At 48.7% G+C, this 14942-nt stretch overlaps 2 protein-coding genes across 2 annotated transcripts; both read left to right on the forward strand.

Annotated features, from left to right (window-relative positions):
* The first annotated feature begins 55 nt into the window (after window positions 1-55).
* LOC104631155 (glutathione S-transferase theta-1) lies at window positions 56-9883 on the forward strand. Its single transcript, XM_075769562.1, has 6 exons — window positions 56-283; window positions 412-468; window positions 3035-3122; window positions 4203-4353; window positions 6583-6759; window positions 7782-9883. Exons 1-6 carry the CDS (start codon window positions 172-174, stop codon window positions 7980-7982), a joined length of 786 nt encoding a protein of 261 aa, XP_075625677.1. The 5' UTR covers window positions 56-171; the 3' UTR covers window positions 7983-9883.
* A 1579-nt stretch (window positions 9884-11462) lies between these two features.
* On the forward strand, window positions 11463-14094 carry DDT (D-dopachrome tautomerase). The gene is made up of 3 exons (XM_075769564.1): window positions 11463-11650; window positions 11731-11906; window positions 12708-14094. The coding sequence occupies exons 1-3, from the start codon at window positions 11543-11545 to the stop codon at window positions 12778-12780; spliced, it is 357 nt and encodes a 118-aa protein (XP_075625679.1). The 5' UTR covers window positions 11463-11542; the 3' UTR covers window positions 12781-14094.
* Window positions 14095-14942: the final 848 nt, after the last annotated feature.

Here is a 14942-nt window from a genome sequence, read left to right on the forward strand (position 1 = left end):
CTCCCCTCAGCGCCGCCGCCCGCCGGGGGCGCAGCCCGGGGGAGGGCCCCTCCCGCCCGCGCACGGCTCGGCCCCCGCCTGCCCACGCGGGGCGGCTCCGGGCGGCCGGCGAGACGGCCGCGACAGCCTCCCCGCGGGCCGGGTCAGGCCGGGCCGGGCGGCGGCAGCAGGATGGGGCTGGAGCTGTACCTGGACCTGCTCTCGCAGCCCTGCCGCTCCATCTACATCTTCGCCCGGAGCAACAACATCCCCTTCGAGTTCAAGCACGTGGAGCTCTTCAAAGGTGGGACGGGCACGGCCGCCCGCCCGCCGCCGCCCAGCTGCCCCGGAGGCGGTGGTGGGCGGTGGGCGGCGGGGCCGGGGGCGGGCCGGGGCCCGCGGGCTCAGCGCTCCTCTCTTGCCTCTCGGCAGACTCGGTGCTGGGGAAGAAGCCGGCGGCGGGGAGCGGCGCGGAGCAGCCCCGCGCAGGTGAGTGCAGGTGGCGGGAGGGTCCCCCCGCAGCGCGCGCCGACCCCCCCCTGGCGTCCGTCCTGTCAGGCCGGGCCCGTTCTCGGGCGGCGCTGGGTGCCTGGCGGCGGCCCCGCGGGCAGGCGGGGGACAGGCCGCGCTCCGGGGCGCTGGCAGCACCCGGCGGCGGTAACGCGATCCCCGGGCGAGGGCTGCCGGGGCCGGGCTGAGCCCCCGGGCGCTGGCAGGGCCGAGCGCCGCGCTGGGCCCCGGCAGCGGCCTTTGGGCAGAAGCGGCCGTCGCTCCGGTCCCGCATCGCGGCGGCCCGCGGGGGTTTTGCCCTCCCGGCCCCCAGAGGAGCCCGTTCGCCTCCCCGGTGCAGGAGCAGGAGTGCCTCTGCCCAGCATCCCACCTCCTGTGCTGAGCTGCCGCTTCCCTGGGAACTGACGAGCCATTGCTGAGCTGGTCTGGACTGTTCCTGTAGGGAAGCTCAGTCCGGTCCCTTCCAGATCAGGGGAGGGTCCCCTCTTGCTGAGGCAGCATCAGCCCATGTCTGGGGAGGCTCAGTCTCAGCTGAAGGAGGAAACACTTGAATCCTGGAAGCTAGCAAAATGCTGGAGCTAGTGGAAGTGGGAGATCACCCGTTTGTGAGAGGGATGCAGAGGTGCAGAGCTCAGAGGAGGTTTATCTGTGGTCCTAGCCTGGCATCTGCTCAAGACAGGGTCCCACCCTGCCTGGGGAGAGTGAAACAGGGCAAGCCTGGCCAGACTTGCACTCTAGAGCCGAATCTGTTCGCAGCCCCTGGCAGCTCTGCTTGGCCCGTTGGGAAGGACTAGCTCCTCGCGTAACCTGAGATTCACGTGTGCTGCCGAGGGGCCGGAATACAATGGTTTGACCGTGCAGCTCTTACTCCCAAAGCGGTCTCATAGCTGTGCTGCATCTATTTTTGTGGATCCCCAAGGAATGTTCCTCCAGCCATTTCTAGAAAATTAGTCACAGTGACAGCCGAGGAGTGCTCTGGGAACAGTGTACTTAGCAGAAACACTCAGCTGTTCAGACTTGTCCAAGTGTATAAGATGACCATCGTCCATTTACATATTGCATTTTCCTAGTAAATCGTTTCTTTTTTGTCTAAGGCAATGCATAGTACTTGGAAATTCTTGGCTGAGGAGATGATTAGGCAGGAACATGATTGGCAAATAGACTGATTTTTTTTTTTTTTTTCCTTCTGTAAAATCTTATCCATTGCTCTTTTTACCCACCGGTAAATCTCCTTCCCTGCGCTATGACTTACGCTTAAGAATTCCTCCTGTGTGCAGCCTGCCCAGCTTTTTGACAGTGTACACCCTGCTAATTGAAGTTATTCCTCAAAGCCCAGCAATACACACAGTGTGTGTGTATATATCCTTGGGGGACATCAAGAACTAATTACACCAGATGCAACTGATGTTAAACAGTGCTGTAAGTCAAGTCAACATTACAGGAATGATAAAGATGGGCCACCTAATACCGCTAAACAAAAAGGCTGGCTGTGCTTGCTGGAAGAGAGGCACGAGCTTAAACTCTGCTAAACAGCAAATACAAATATTGGTCTCTATTTTAATACAATAAGCAATCAGTCCCAATGAAGCAGCCTGAGGTTAGCGTTCATACGAAGGCTTTTAGCAGCTTGCAGCTCAGTCGCAGAGTCTCGGCACAGGTCTTTTATGTCTGTACACAAAGACTCTGTAGAGCCAAAGGAAATAAGGTGCCATCTCTGGGCTGTGGTGCAGTCTGTGTAACAGACAGTGACCTACTGTCCAACCTGCTGTAATGATGTGTTTGTCCCGTCAGGGGACTGATATGTTCGGTATTCCTGCTAAGACTGCTGCACGATGAAAGCAGGCTGAAATCTGATTCAGGCGGCCCTCACCCACTGTTTCCTTCTCATATCGTTGTTTCTCAGTTGCCCGCCACCTTGGATAATAAACTCAGACAGCAAAACAGCCAAACAGCTAGGTCTGAGAACTGGCTGCTCGTTAGTTGTAAGCATATTGACTTGCAACTTTCTGCTGCATTTTCCCAAAGACCACCTGAACTCTACAGATTGCGCCAGAGCTGGGTATGTGATGGCCGCTGGCCTTTGGAGCCCTTCTAAATGCACAGGACCAAGCACCTTCCCAGAGCAACTCATTGTGTGACAGTAGATTTACGCAAGTTTTATGATACAAATCACGGACATAAGGCACCTTGCCCTTGCGCTTTGCCTGCTGGCTTGATTTTCCAAGGAGGTTATTTTGGATATTCAGATTTCTCAATTAAGAGGCTTAACTTGCACATTCTGTCTGGCTCTTATTCTTAAGAAGCCCTTTCTCCTTTGCCTCTCCTGACAATGCCGCGTGGTTCTGCTGTGCACGTGGGACCTCTTCCTCAGCTAAGCTGGAGGCCACCATCATCGCAGGTAACCAGAGACATTTCCCAGTGAAATATGACAATATAGGGAGAACCTAACACGGTTCACTGATTGCCCAGCTGGCTACAGGTATTTCATTTATCATTCACTGGCAAATACACTTCTAACCTCCGACTTGTCTGCTCATGTTCTTAGGGCCATCAAATAGTGAAGGAGCTGGCAAAGTCAGCCTCTTGAAGAAAGTACCAGCATTAAAGGATGGAGACTTCACCCTAGCTGAATGGTAAGAACTCCGTCCTTAAACCTCCTTGGGTACCGGGAATCTGTGCAGTGTTTAGGAGATGTTATTCCCACTGGATGATTAAGGATCACAGAACTGATCAACAAGTTGGTCATTTTTAATAGTATAACCTCATTTGCTCTGTTTCTGTTTCCAGTTTGAATTATCTTTCAGAATGTAAACAAATCAGCTGACTTAACTTCTTGATCTTACCCTGAATGCACTTACCTCAAAACGGGATTATAAACATTTCTGGGAAATGTTTAAAGCTTATAAAAATCCCTTTTACCCTAGGAAAAAATCCTGTTTATCTGAATTAGTCATAAAGGCCAAGTGAACAGCTACAGAGGTAAAATTTAGGTTTTACATTATAAGATTAACATGGAGACTGGTTTATGGTATTGTAATACTGAAATAATTGAACTATAGTAGTATCAGCACAGTAGGAGGGTCTGCATTTTCTTCCATTTTGCCAGCATAGGATTTTCTATGGCATCTCTTTTTGTAGTTACAGCCTACACATTGTTGCAGATGACTAAGATATTTTTCCATCTGACTTCTCCCGCCAGTTAGTGAAAATATAAACATCTGGACAAGCACAAAAAGATTCTGTAGGCTTTCCTTGCTGGGACTTCCATTGACTTCAGTGGAAGCTGCAGGCTAGAGATAGATCTGATAAAAGGCAACATAACCCATTAGAGAGTTTCATTTAGTAAATGTGCACATAAACATGCACAGGTCTCAGAGACGGGTAGAGAGTCGAGGAACAAGTGGGGTTAACATTGCTGATGGATGATTGTGGAGGTTTATTGTTTGTTTACCCCAGTGCTGTCCAGCAGTACTCTGCACCATCTGACAGTACCGTTAAAGTTTTCATGGAAACTAAGGTGCTTAAGTGCCATCTCTGATGTCACCATGAATTAGATGCCTGTATATGGTCCCTAGACTCCATTGGAAATCCTGATCCAAATGCTTTTTGTGGAAGCAGCAAGTTCAGAAGGGGCTGGAGAGGCAGCTTAGGTGAAAGCATTCTGCATCATAACTCCCTGACCCCTTTCTTGTCTGTTGTTACTGTCTGAGCAGCACTGCCATTCTGCTGTATCTGAGTCGAAAGTACAACACTCCCGACCACTGGTACCCATCAGACATACAAAAGCGAGCCCAGGTAGATGAATACCTCTCATGGCATCATGCTAACATCCGGGCTAATGCTCCTAAGACCATGTGGATCAAGGTAAGGAGACTGAATATTAAAATGCAAGTAAAGTGATGTTTTCCTGGTAGAATACTGAGCATTTGAACAGCCCCAATTTGGAGAGAGTTTGTCACGCCAAAATAACAAACCTAGGCCATTCCTAGCTGAGAGGAGCTGTCAGAGAGGGAACTCTTGTTCTTGTTCAACATCAGGATCTGGCAAAGGCAGCCTTGGTCGTTTTGTTTTTTCCCTTAAAGTAGGTCTGGTACAGAAGGTCTCAAAGCCCAACAGACTTCCATTGCCTGGATTTGTGAACGAATATATAACAGATTGGGTATTGCCTCCAAGAGCCTCCCTCTCCCTGCACAGCTGTGCAGAGTGTGCGCATAGGCAGAAGTTTTGCTTCTTTGGCGAGCCTGTGCTTTGCCGCTGGAAGCAGAGAGGCTTGCATTCTTCATACAACAAATCCCTGCAGCCCCATCAAGGTGGAAATCCAGAAGGAGCCTTCTGCTTCCAGCACACTTAGGTACTTCTCTGAAATGGGCTCAGGGACAGACAGAATAGAGACACAGTGAGAATGGCAGGATTGCTTTATTTGGTTTGGTCAGATCGATTTCCTTTTAGGCAAAATTAACAGAATCACCCTGAGGCAGAAAATCATTTAGGATCAGATGATTTTGCTGGACACCTATTTCCAGCCAGCTCACCAGTCAGTTAATGCAAGTATCCTTGGAGCATCCAGGTGCAAATATAGCCCTGCAAGTACAGCTGTGGTATGGAATTTCAGATGCAATCAGGGTTGCCAGTAAACAGGTAATAACTTCACTCTTCCTGTGTAGACTTTGCCTTTGTTTGTGCCTAAAAAAGCATATCAGGGCTCATTTAGCTTTTTGATTTATTGACATTTGAATTTTTGGCTGGAAAGCACAGAGAAGCAATTCAAATATGAGTCAGATTCATACAAGAAGCAGTTTCTTCCAGTCTCGGCAGGCTGTTACTACAATGCTCCAAGGGAAAGAAATCCAACCCATTGCTGCTGCTGCTTAGATAACCCAGATACAGAAAAGGTCCTCAGAATAATTGAAAATAGGGAAATGTATAAAGCCACCAGGTAACAGAAGGCATATTAGCTACACATGGGAGAAGATTCTGCCCCAAGATACAGAAAAGGAAGAAGATGCTGTTTCAAGTGATTATACCCGGAGATCACATCATGCATAATTGGAACCACTTAGGAAGAGAACTGGCCATGAATTTTCTGATGAAATAGATTCCACATGTATTTGGCAAAAATCCTGGCTTGGATTAAGCAATCCCAACTTGAACAGTTGGATATAATAGCAGTAAGCAGAAATTCAGTCCGCTCCCTCCAATGGAAATTTGTATCTTTAATTTTGCTTCTCTAAATAAACTATATTTCTTTAGCCGCGGTAGGCAAAGGCAGTATAGTTGTGAAATTCTGCGGGCTCTGATGGTGCATACACTTCTGTAAATGGTGACAAATCTGACAGAAAGGCAACTACTCCCTATGCCAGCAAGTCTGTGGAGACAAGGACCACATTTATATGATTGCTCTGGAAAAATTTCTAGTGGTTTAAAGAATGATGCTTGGGAGGCCACAGAAAGGCTGGTGTAAAAGTGGCGCTCACCCACTCCCAGCCTGGCTGGCTGCTGTCACGCAGAGGAAGCCATTTCCTGCTTCTCCAGCCAGTGTTGATGCATTCCAGTCCCTCCTACGCTCCCTGCCACAGCCACCACCATGCCTTCCTTTCCATCACCCTGCAGGACAGGCAGCTGCCTGCCTGCAGCACCCAGTTACACAACAGGGTGGATAGCAGGAGTGGCTGGTGGGCAGGCAGCCTGCTGACCCGTCTTGGCAGGCCGCTGAAACAGAGGACACAGCAGGGGTGACTGTGGCAGAGATTTGTCTTCCCTGGGGCTGTTGCCTGTTTTTCTTTTGTAACCGACCGAGGTGAGGGAGGGCACAACTGCCAGGCACAAAACGAGCTGGATCCTTGGCTCCATTCTGCACACTGCTGCCCATTAGCTGGAGGTTATTGTCACAGCAGATCAGCTGCGCAGGACTGCTTGTGTGCTTTCCGTCCACGAGCTACTTGCTCGTGCAGTGACCTGCAGCAGTCTGTGAAGCTCTAGCATCATACCCTCCTGCGGCTTTGCTGCAGAATGACTGACAATCATGAGTAGTTAACTATCACCAGATCCATGACAAGATGGCCGACTATACTCGCAAGTCCCTTTTCTCCACAGGTGCTGATTCCCCTCTTCACAGGGCAGCCATTGCCCTCCGAGAAGCTCCAGGAGGTTATGGAGGGGCTGTCCACTTCCCTGAAGCAATTTGAGGAGAGGTTTTTGCAGGACAAGGCTTTTATCATTGGGAGCGAGATCTCTCTGGCGGATCTTGTGGCCATTGTGGAGCTGATGCAAGTGAGTGCTGGAGTGTGGTAAGGAAGCCTCAGCACTAGGGAAAACGGATGCCGCTGGGCAGGGAGGGGTGCCGCATGTGGTGATGCTTCACTAGAAAGAGGAGTGAGTGAGGGCATATCTCAGCAGAGCTGGCCTAAGACAATGAGGAGAATATGAGAGTGGGTTCAAAAAACTGGTTAAAAAAAGAAAAGCTGGCTGAAACAGATCTCTTTTGTTCCTCTTCTCCAACAATACTTCTTCTTCATCCTTTATCATGACTTTATTTTTAACCTCCAGAGAAGGAGGTAATATATAGGTGAGAGGCAATAGCAGACAGGTCTGATGAAATAAGAAAATGATATAGGAATATTTTTATCATACAAGAATATTCTTCTTCAGTTGGTACTTGCCTGTGCCATGAGACTGAATCACAGACAGAGGCAATCAAATTAAGTCTGTTACAAACTGGTGGTTCTCTGCCAGACCATCAGGGCCTGGATCCTGCAGCCCAGCAGTGATTCTTTCTCCCAGTTCTGTATCCCAGAGACGAAAAACAGCAGTTCAGCTTCTCTACAGCATTGTGTTCCAGAGAGTGGCAGAGAGTAGAAGGGGGGTAGATTATGTCAACTAAGACATCGGTTCAATTGAACGCTTGGCGTTTTGTGCTGTGGTTTTGCGATGTAATACAGCACTCCATACTGCGGACTGTGCAGTTGTCCCTGGCACGGTCAGCACACCAAGTCTTTGATGCTGTAGCTGAAAATCACTCACAATAAATGGTAGTCATCTCTGCTGCTCACAACAGCTGTTCTGGCACTCAGGAGTTGACCTGTAAATGCCCTTTAAAATACAGGCTAGCTTCTGTGTCCCCCAGATAGATACACCCAACCAGAGGAGATTTTCCCCCTTCTTAGTGCTCCTCTGTGAGCAATTCTTCATTTTTTCTCTCGTGCCTGTACCTGCAGGTACACTTGCGGTGCCTGTTGTCTCGGTGAAGAAGCGACTGCCCAAAGCCTCACTGTTGCTCTCTCCCCTTTCTGCAGCCCGTTGGAGTTGGTTGCGACATCTTTGAAGACAGACCTAGGCTGATGGAGTGGCGCAGGCGGGTGGAGGATGCTGTGGGGAAAGAGCTTTTCTTCCAAGCCCATGAGATGATCCTCAATATCAAAGAACTGAGCAACATTCAGATTGATCCACAGCTGAAGGAGCATCTGGCACCTGTACTGATGAAGATGTTGAAATGAATTAACCCATCTTACCATTTTTCCTGCCCTTTTTTTTTTTAACTTCTCTGACCTCCAGTTCTACACGTAACTGGAAAGAGCACTGTAAATCTAACACAGAAATTGCAGAGTGTTTCCCTCCCCCTGCCAGGCCTTTCCTGTATCTTTGGGGGTGGAAGCTGGGGAAGGTTTAAGACCTGAAACATTAAATTTATACAGAAGCCCTACGGGTCACTTAACATGTGCATCTGGGATTTATTTCAGTGTCAGCCTTCTCAGAGATGGTAGAGACACAACCGGTATTTCCTGACAAAATTTGAGCCAACCTACAAACTAGGAACATTAGAGAACTGTATAGGATGAGGATTTTTTTCATGTTTTTAACATTTGCAGCTCCTTCCCAAGTGGCAAGCACTGCAAAGCGTGCCTGATCCTCACCTTCTCAGCACACGTCTGCACAGACAAGTACAGCACAAAACTACAGGCAGTCACAAAAGTGAAAAAAGACAGGGAATTTTTTTCTTTTTTAAAAGTTTCTTATTGCTCAGACATCTTGCTTGGCTGTCCAGGTACATTCCACGCCTCTTCTATTTGCCGTTAGGTTCCCTTGAGAAGTTTCTTCATTTTCATCTACAAATGTGAATCTTCACAATTCTTCAGTTTAATCACTGCTCTTCATTTCTGAAAGCCTGGGTTTCGTTGGTGCTCAGTCTGCCAGTACACAGGCGGCAGGGGCTGTTCTTGGAGATTCGTGCAGTAAAGACCAAGCAACTTCAAAAAGCTGAGGGCAGCCACAGCCTTCAAATAACTGCCTACCTAAAGTACTCCGTTGATATTCTGTAGGGGATACACTGAAAGAATGCATTCACAGTGATTTCTTGAAATATGACAGCAATCAAATTGGTTTTTTTCTGTGGTAATACTGTAAGAGCAAGCCACATTTCTCCTAGAAAATGCAGAGGGGGAATAAATCTAGATGTGCTCTTCTGAGACTGATTTAGATGGAAGTTCACCAAGTAAGTCACGCTGCGCAGCTGAAGTAATAAGAGATTTTGTGGCATTGAGCAACGTATGCATCACAATAAAAGGGCAGAGAGTTGTTTTGGAGCTTTTGGGCTCTTTTTCTTGGCTGTGTTTATTTCTGGTTAGCTGTAACTGAAATACAAACCCCTTTTGTACTGCAGCAGAATTTATGGGGTAAAACTGAGAGAATTCAGCCATTTCTAGTTTCTTCAGTTGAAAAAACCAAATTGTAAAGGATGCAGAGACTGGTGGAATATAAATCTCTGCATGTTTCCATTTACGAGTAGTTGCTGCCCTTGAACCTTACCCTGAAATCCTTGCCCAAGAACTCCTCCTGTAAGGAGTAAGACAAAATGAGTAAATAATTCAGGAATCACTTTTCTCGCTAATCAAATAGCTTCTTTTCTTTCCAGTACTACTATGTCTTGGCTAGTGACGTTTCTGCTGGTAAGTTCTATAAAACCTGATGTGTTCTGGTGATGTTTTTTACCAAAGTTTCAGTTTTAGATACTACTGATTTAGTTCAGAGCCTAGGGAGATATTTTTAAATTCCCCGTCCGGAAAGAGAACTCCATTATACACTTCAGCTTGCATTAGGAGGAAATTTTGTTTTGTGATTATGTTCTCAAGAGACCTGGCTGAAGACCCTCTGTTTTCATGAACAACAATCTTAGAAACAGGCACACATTTATTCCCACCTTTCCTTTGTTTTCTTCCCAAGCATTCACTGAATAATATGTTTTTATTGATGTTTTATTCACAAAATATTGTCTACAACTGAGTTAATTTTAAATGGGAAGTGGCTGATTTTTTTGACAATTTTGAGAGTGGAGTTGCTAAGTGGATGATGATGCGTGCAAATGTCTGCAGGAGGGAATAAACTACCATGATTTTCCAAAGGCTGAGCATGTTTGAGACTACTTGCTGCTCTACTGTCCTCTCTTAGTTGTATGCTCATCCCCCTACAAGCACTTTAGTTGCCTGCTCCAAGACAGAAACAATAAAACGAATGTCTTTTGTTGAATAAAAACTCTGGGAGGCTGTGAACAATCTGCCATTCACATGGTGAACCATCAAGAGCAAAGGACAATGCATATCAATGCATATCATCAACGATGTTTGTGACAGCCCCACGGCCTCTTCTAATTGCTGACATCCGATACTTGAATCTTCTCTTTCCCTTTTGGAGGCCTTCTGATATGCTGGTTTCTTGTCACGTGGGTTTTTTTGGCCTTGGAATTGGAAGAGATTTTGAAGGAATGAGAGAGAAATAGAAAGATGGATCCTAAATGGCATCTTACCTGGAGGCAACGACGCCCTGCCATCAGGCAGTGGTGGGCTTGCACCCAGGGTTTGCAAGGTGACTGAGTACCCCCACTGCCTTCGTTTTGGTCACAAACTCGGGATCATCTCTTCTATTTACAAGATTTTACCTTTCTGTAAATTTACCCTGGAATCTAACAGGTTTCCTGGGTTATTTCTTCTGCTGCTTTCCCGGATTTGAAGGGAGTGTCTGTATTACTGCTTACCACTGCAAGCAGCCACCCCTGACAGCCTCCCGTGCCCCGTCCCCTCTCCGGCTGGGTCTCTCTTTTCAGAATTTGTCTCCTAGAAATCTGTTTCCAGGCTTTTGGTGGCTGGTTTATATACACTGCTCCTCATGCCAGTATTGTCTTCATTAGCAGCAGTGAAGGCCAAGCAATTCCCCCAGCAGAAAAATGAGCAATTCCATCATTTTTTATTAGGGTTGTCCAGAACTGTAGAAAACCAAAAAGTCGCATTAAACAGGGCCAATTTTCACAACAGTGCTGTGCTTTAAACAAGGTGACCTTTTAATCTAGCCGGCTGTAACCTTTTCTGTAAATGCGTACATACAACCCTCACTGGACAGTAGCTCAGCAGCTCAGCAACCTCTGATCTCTAGATTAGACACCTCTGACCTGTAGATTAGACTGTCCCTGAGACCCAGCCTGCCAGGGTCACTTTTACCAACTTTGGAGCTCAAAGTCCTGATTGCAGAAGCTTGTTTGGCAATTCTATGTTTTGGGTAAAACAATAAACCTCTCTGCTTGCCTTTTAATTTCTTGTAGTGCCGGTTGTTCTGAGAAATCACTGCTCTTCACTCTCAACCCTCCCTGCGCAGACGGGCACGGAAGTGTCGTTGCGGTGACCAGAAATGACTTTCCACCGGCAGTAAGGACCAGCACAAAACTCACCTTACCCTTCCCTCAGTGAAATGCGACTTTTTGCTCTCACAGTCTCTAATACATATCCCTGCGATGCACATCGTAAAAAAGCAGAAGGCCCGAAAGCCAGCTGATGCGATTTGGGGTAAAACGGAGAAAAGCCAAAGTCCAGCCCGGGGCTGGCCCAGAGAGGCGGCTGGAAGGGCGAGACGCTCCATCGCCCTGCTGCAGGGATGGTGCAACGCTCCAGCTGCCGGTTCCCGGCCCCGCTGGGGCTGCGTTGCCCGGGGGCGGAGCGGGGGCCGGGCCGGGCCGGGCCGGGCGGGAGGAGGCGGTGCGGGGCTGCGCTGCGTTGCGCTCCGCTGAGGCGCCATGCCGTTCGTGGAGCTGGAGACCAGCCTGCCGGCCGAGCGGCTGCCGCCGGGGCTGGCCCAGGAGCTGTGCGCCGCCGCCGCCACCATCTTGGACAAGCCGGCGGAGGTGAGCGCGGGGCCGGGGGCGGCGGGGCCGAGGGCGGCGGGGCCGGGGGCGGCGGGACCTGACGGTGTCTGTGCCGGCAGCGGGTGAACGTGACGGTGCGGAGCGGGCTGCCCATGGTGCTGTCGGGCTCGGCCGAGCCCTGCGCCCAGCTGCTCGTCTCCTCCATCGGCGTGGTGGGCTCGGCGGAGCAGAACCAGCGGCACAGCGCCCGCTTCTTCGACTTCCTGACGGCGCAGCTGGGGCTCGGCCCCGAGCGGTGAGTGCGGGCCCGGCCCCGGGGGGGCTCTGCCGGGGCACCTCCCGCGTCCGGAGGGGCGGGGAGAGGGGGAGCGCCTCTTCCGACAGGTTTGTGTGGGGTATGGATACGTGAAACGCAGCCAGCGGGAGTACAGGAGGACGTGCAAAGTGATGGTGATGTAGGTTTCCAGGTCCCCCGTCAGATTAAGGTGTACTACAGATCCAGAACTAGATCGCAAACGTGAAGTGCTCATGGATGCCGAATCCCAGACACACGGTTTAGAGCCAGATAAAACCATGGACGGGTTTGCACTCATTGAACAGTCTGGGAACAGTTGTTCTCTAAAGATGAGTACTTCCAGTCGGTGTAATTGAGGCAAAACCCCGTGGGAACTGGCAGAGCTTTGCAGTGGGGTCGCCATGTCGAATGCTGGAACAAGGCTGTTCCTGAAGGTAAGCCATGTCCCTCTCTCCCACCTTCCCAAGGAGAGTAATGGCATTTTCCTGCCTCTTGGGTGCTGTCAGGGTAAATAGCCGACAAGATTATGAGCTGCTTGGGTCCTTCAGAAATGGACAAGTATCTTGTATAAACAGTGTTGAAATTCAGTCTGCTCTTTGGTTTGTGTGGATGAAGTTTGGCATCTGTTTGTACCCTGCCTGTACACAGCTTTTCTTTACTTCTGTCAAATTGATACCATGGAGTGTGAGCCAGGGAGAGTTTAGTGCAGATTTTCTACCTTGTTGCAGGGCAGGGATAATATGTAATCGTAAAATAATAATGTTTCCTGTCCACTGCATTTTTGCTCTTACACCCGAAAAGGATTGTCATCCGCTTTTACCCACTGGAGCCCTGGCAGATCGGCAAGAACAGAACAGTCATGACTTTCCTCTGATCCCTCAAGTGGCCAGCTGGAACAAAGAACGATGAAGACAACCCAGAGATGACCAACTCCATCTACTTGTTTCTTCTTATGATCAAATCTGTGTAGCTCTGCCCCTTCACCTGTATGATTCACTTCTGTCTTTGCATCCTGTGCACACAAAGCTCAAGAGTGGGGCAATCAGCTGTACTGACTTTACTAAAGTAGTTCTAGGTCTTTGTCTCAAGCCTGTCTTGTAGCCCAAAGCCTCCCCTGGCGCAGTCTGGTCATGGCCTAGAAAAAGCTCGTTTGCAACAGCAAAAAGCTTAATTCAGAACACATTTGGCTTTATTGAGGACCAGAGAGGGTCTCGGTTTCATCCAGATTTCCTCATACTTTGCAAGGCAGGAAGATCCTTGTTTCTCTGTGGCAGCAGAAGGGTCCCAGGCTGGCTAAGAAGACCTGGAGTCAGATTCTTCTCTTTTCGGGCTCCCCGAAAGCCCTTTCTGCAAAGAGAGGTGATTATTGGGAGGGAGTTTATGCATTTATATCATTGTTTCTGTAAGACTCATGTCAGATCTTGTGCTCTACCATTGCTACGCCCAATGGCTTGTCCCACAAAGTGTTATTTGCCCGCAAGATTTTTACAGCTGAATGTTTCTGTGCCGATGGCAGCTTGTAGAGGAGGGATTCGCTTCTGAAGAATTGCACTGTGCCACAGGAAAATATTTTGAAGGTTCTACTATTGCCAGCTTTAATTCCTGTCATTCACCCAGTTGTTCAAAGTACTTTTCCTCACTCCACTGTTTCAGGGAGTTTTGGAGCGTCTCACTGTGTTCTGTGGATGGTGTTTTCTGCTCACTGTCCCCATGGGGAAGCATTCTGGGTTTTTTAGGCCCATACGGTACCTCACGTTGTAACTGGAATACACATGGCATTTTATTAAAACAAAAGCAGGGTAGGTTTTATGTATAATGTTATTGCTGCCTTCCACTGATAATGAAAACATACATCAGTTTCCTTTCCACTTTGTGACTTGGTCAGGTCCCAGAGGGAGCTCACGGGAACTGAGAGCGTGCCCTTGGGACATGGAGGTGCATGGGAATGCAGGGCTGAAGGGTGCTTCTGCGCTCCTTTGTCATTCTGATCGGACTTTGGTTTGTTATGACTTGAGGTCTCAAGATAGTTGAAAATATTGCTTCTAATTACTATTTGAAGTTGATTGTTCCCTGTGCATAATAAACATCCATGTTTGCAAAATCTGTCAGGGCTGTAATACCAAACACAAATTGTCTGTCAGGCTGGGGGGGGGCTGCACCTATCTGGTTAATAAAATGTATCCAAGCCTCTTTTGGTAAGTGTCACTTTATTGGCTTACAGCGTGGGGGTTCTAGCTCTGTTCTTGGGTCTGGGTACCGTGGCAGCCCAGGGCTCTGCACTTTCTCAGGAGGTCCCTTCAACTAAAGGGTTTTGAAACTCAGGTAATGAACAGGTAGGTGAACCAAGTCTGTACTCTGTTGCAGGGAAGAGAGTAGACAGCCCTGGCTTTGCAAAGGGCAACTTGAGGTGAATACTCTGAAATACAGAAAATAATGTCAGAAAAAAATTCTGATCTGCAGATGGGTCATTTCCTGGAGATCCTTCTACCCCGTGAAGGAACAAACACAAACTCTTGCCAAAGCCTTTGTTTCCTCTAGAGAGACCCTGCTCTGCCCTGTGCCCCTGCTCTCCTTTTTTGGGCTGTGTTGGCTGCTGCTAGGCACTGCCATAGGCTCTGTGCCTCCCTCTCGCCCTTGGCTGCTCCCTGTGGGGGCTTTTGCCTGGGAGCAACTTTCCCAGCATTGCAGAGCTGAGCAGGAAGAGATAAGGAAGGAGAGGAAAAGCTTGGAAAAGAGTATGCCATGGAAAGATGTCTGAATAAAATGGGTCCTCATTGTGACTTCCCCACCCATTTCCATGTTGTGTCTGCATTCTGGTGTTATCTGATAAAACATCCCAGAATAATGCAAAATCACAGCCCAAGTGCTGGGTCAAGGACTATCTTAAGAATTTCATGATTCATGAATTTTGAGCTTTTTTTATAAGAGCAGTTAAAATATTAATCAAAGGACCATTTGATTATGGATTGTTTTGTGCCTTGGTCTGAGCCAATTCATACTTTTTTGGTGCTGGGGTCTGTCAGCACAGAGATTCAG

This window comes from Balearica regulorum, chromosome 17 (assembly GCF_011004875.1).
Source record: "Balearica regulorum gibbericeps isolate bBalReg1 chromosome 17, bBalReg1.pri, whole genome shotgun sequence".
NCBI classification, from domain to species: domain Eukaryota; kingdom Metazoa; phylum Chordata; class Aves; order Gruiformes; family Gruidae; genus Balearica; species Balearica regulorum.

Coding starts and splice junctions, on each gene's coding strand:
- LOC104631155 (XM_075769562.1), top strand. CDS start 172: ATGGGGCTGGAGCTGTACCTGGACCTGCTCTCGCAGCCCTGCCGCTCC. Junction 3,123..4,202: donor GACTTCACCCTAGCTGAATG/GTAAGAACTCCG, acceptor CTGTCTGAGCAG/CACTGCCATTCTGCTGTATC. Junction 4,354..6,582: donor CTAAGACCATGTGGATCAAG/GTAAGGAGACTG, acceptor TTTTCTCCACAG/GTGCTGATTCCCCTCTTCAC.
- DDT (XM_075769564.1), top strand. CDS start 11,543: ATGCCGTTCGTGGAGCTGGAGACCAGCCTGCCGGCCGAGCGGCTGCCG. Junction 11,651..11,730: donor TCTTGGACAAGCCGGCGGAG/GTGAGCGCGGGG, acceptor CTGTGCCGGCAG/CGGGTGAACGTGACGGTGCG. Junction 11,907..12,707: donor CTGGGGCTCGGCCCCGAGCG/GTGAGTGCGGGC, acceptor ACACCCGAAAAG/GATTGTCATCCGCTTTTACC.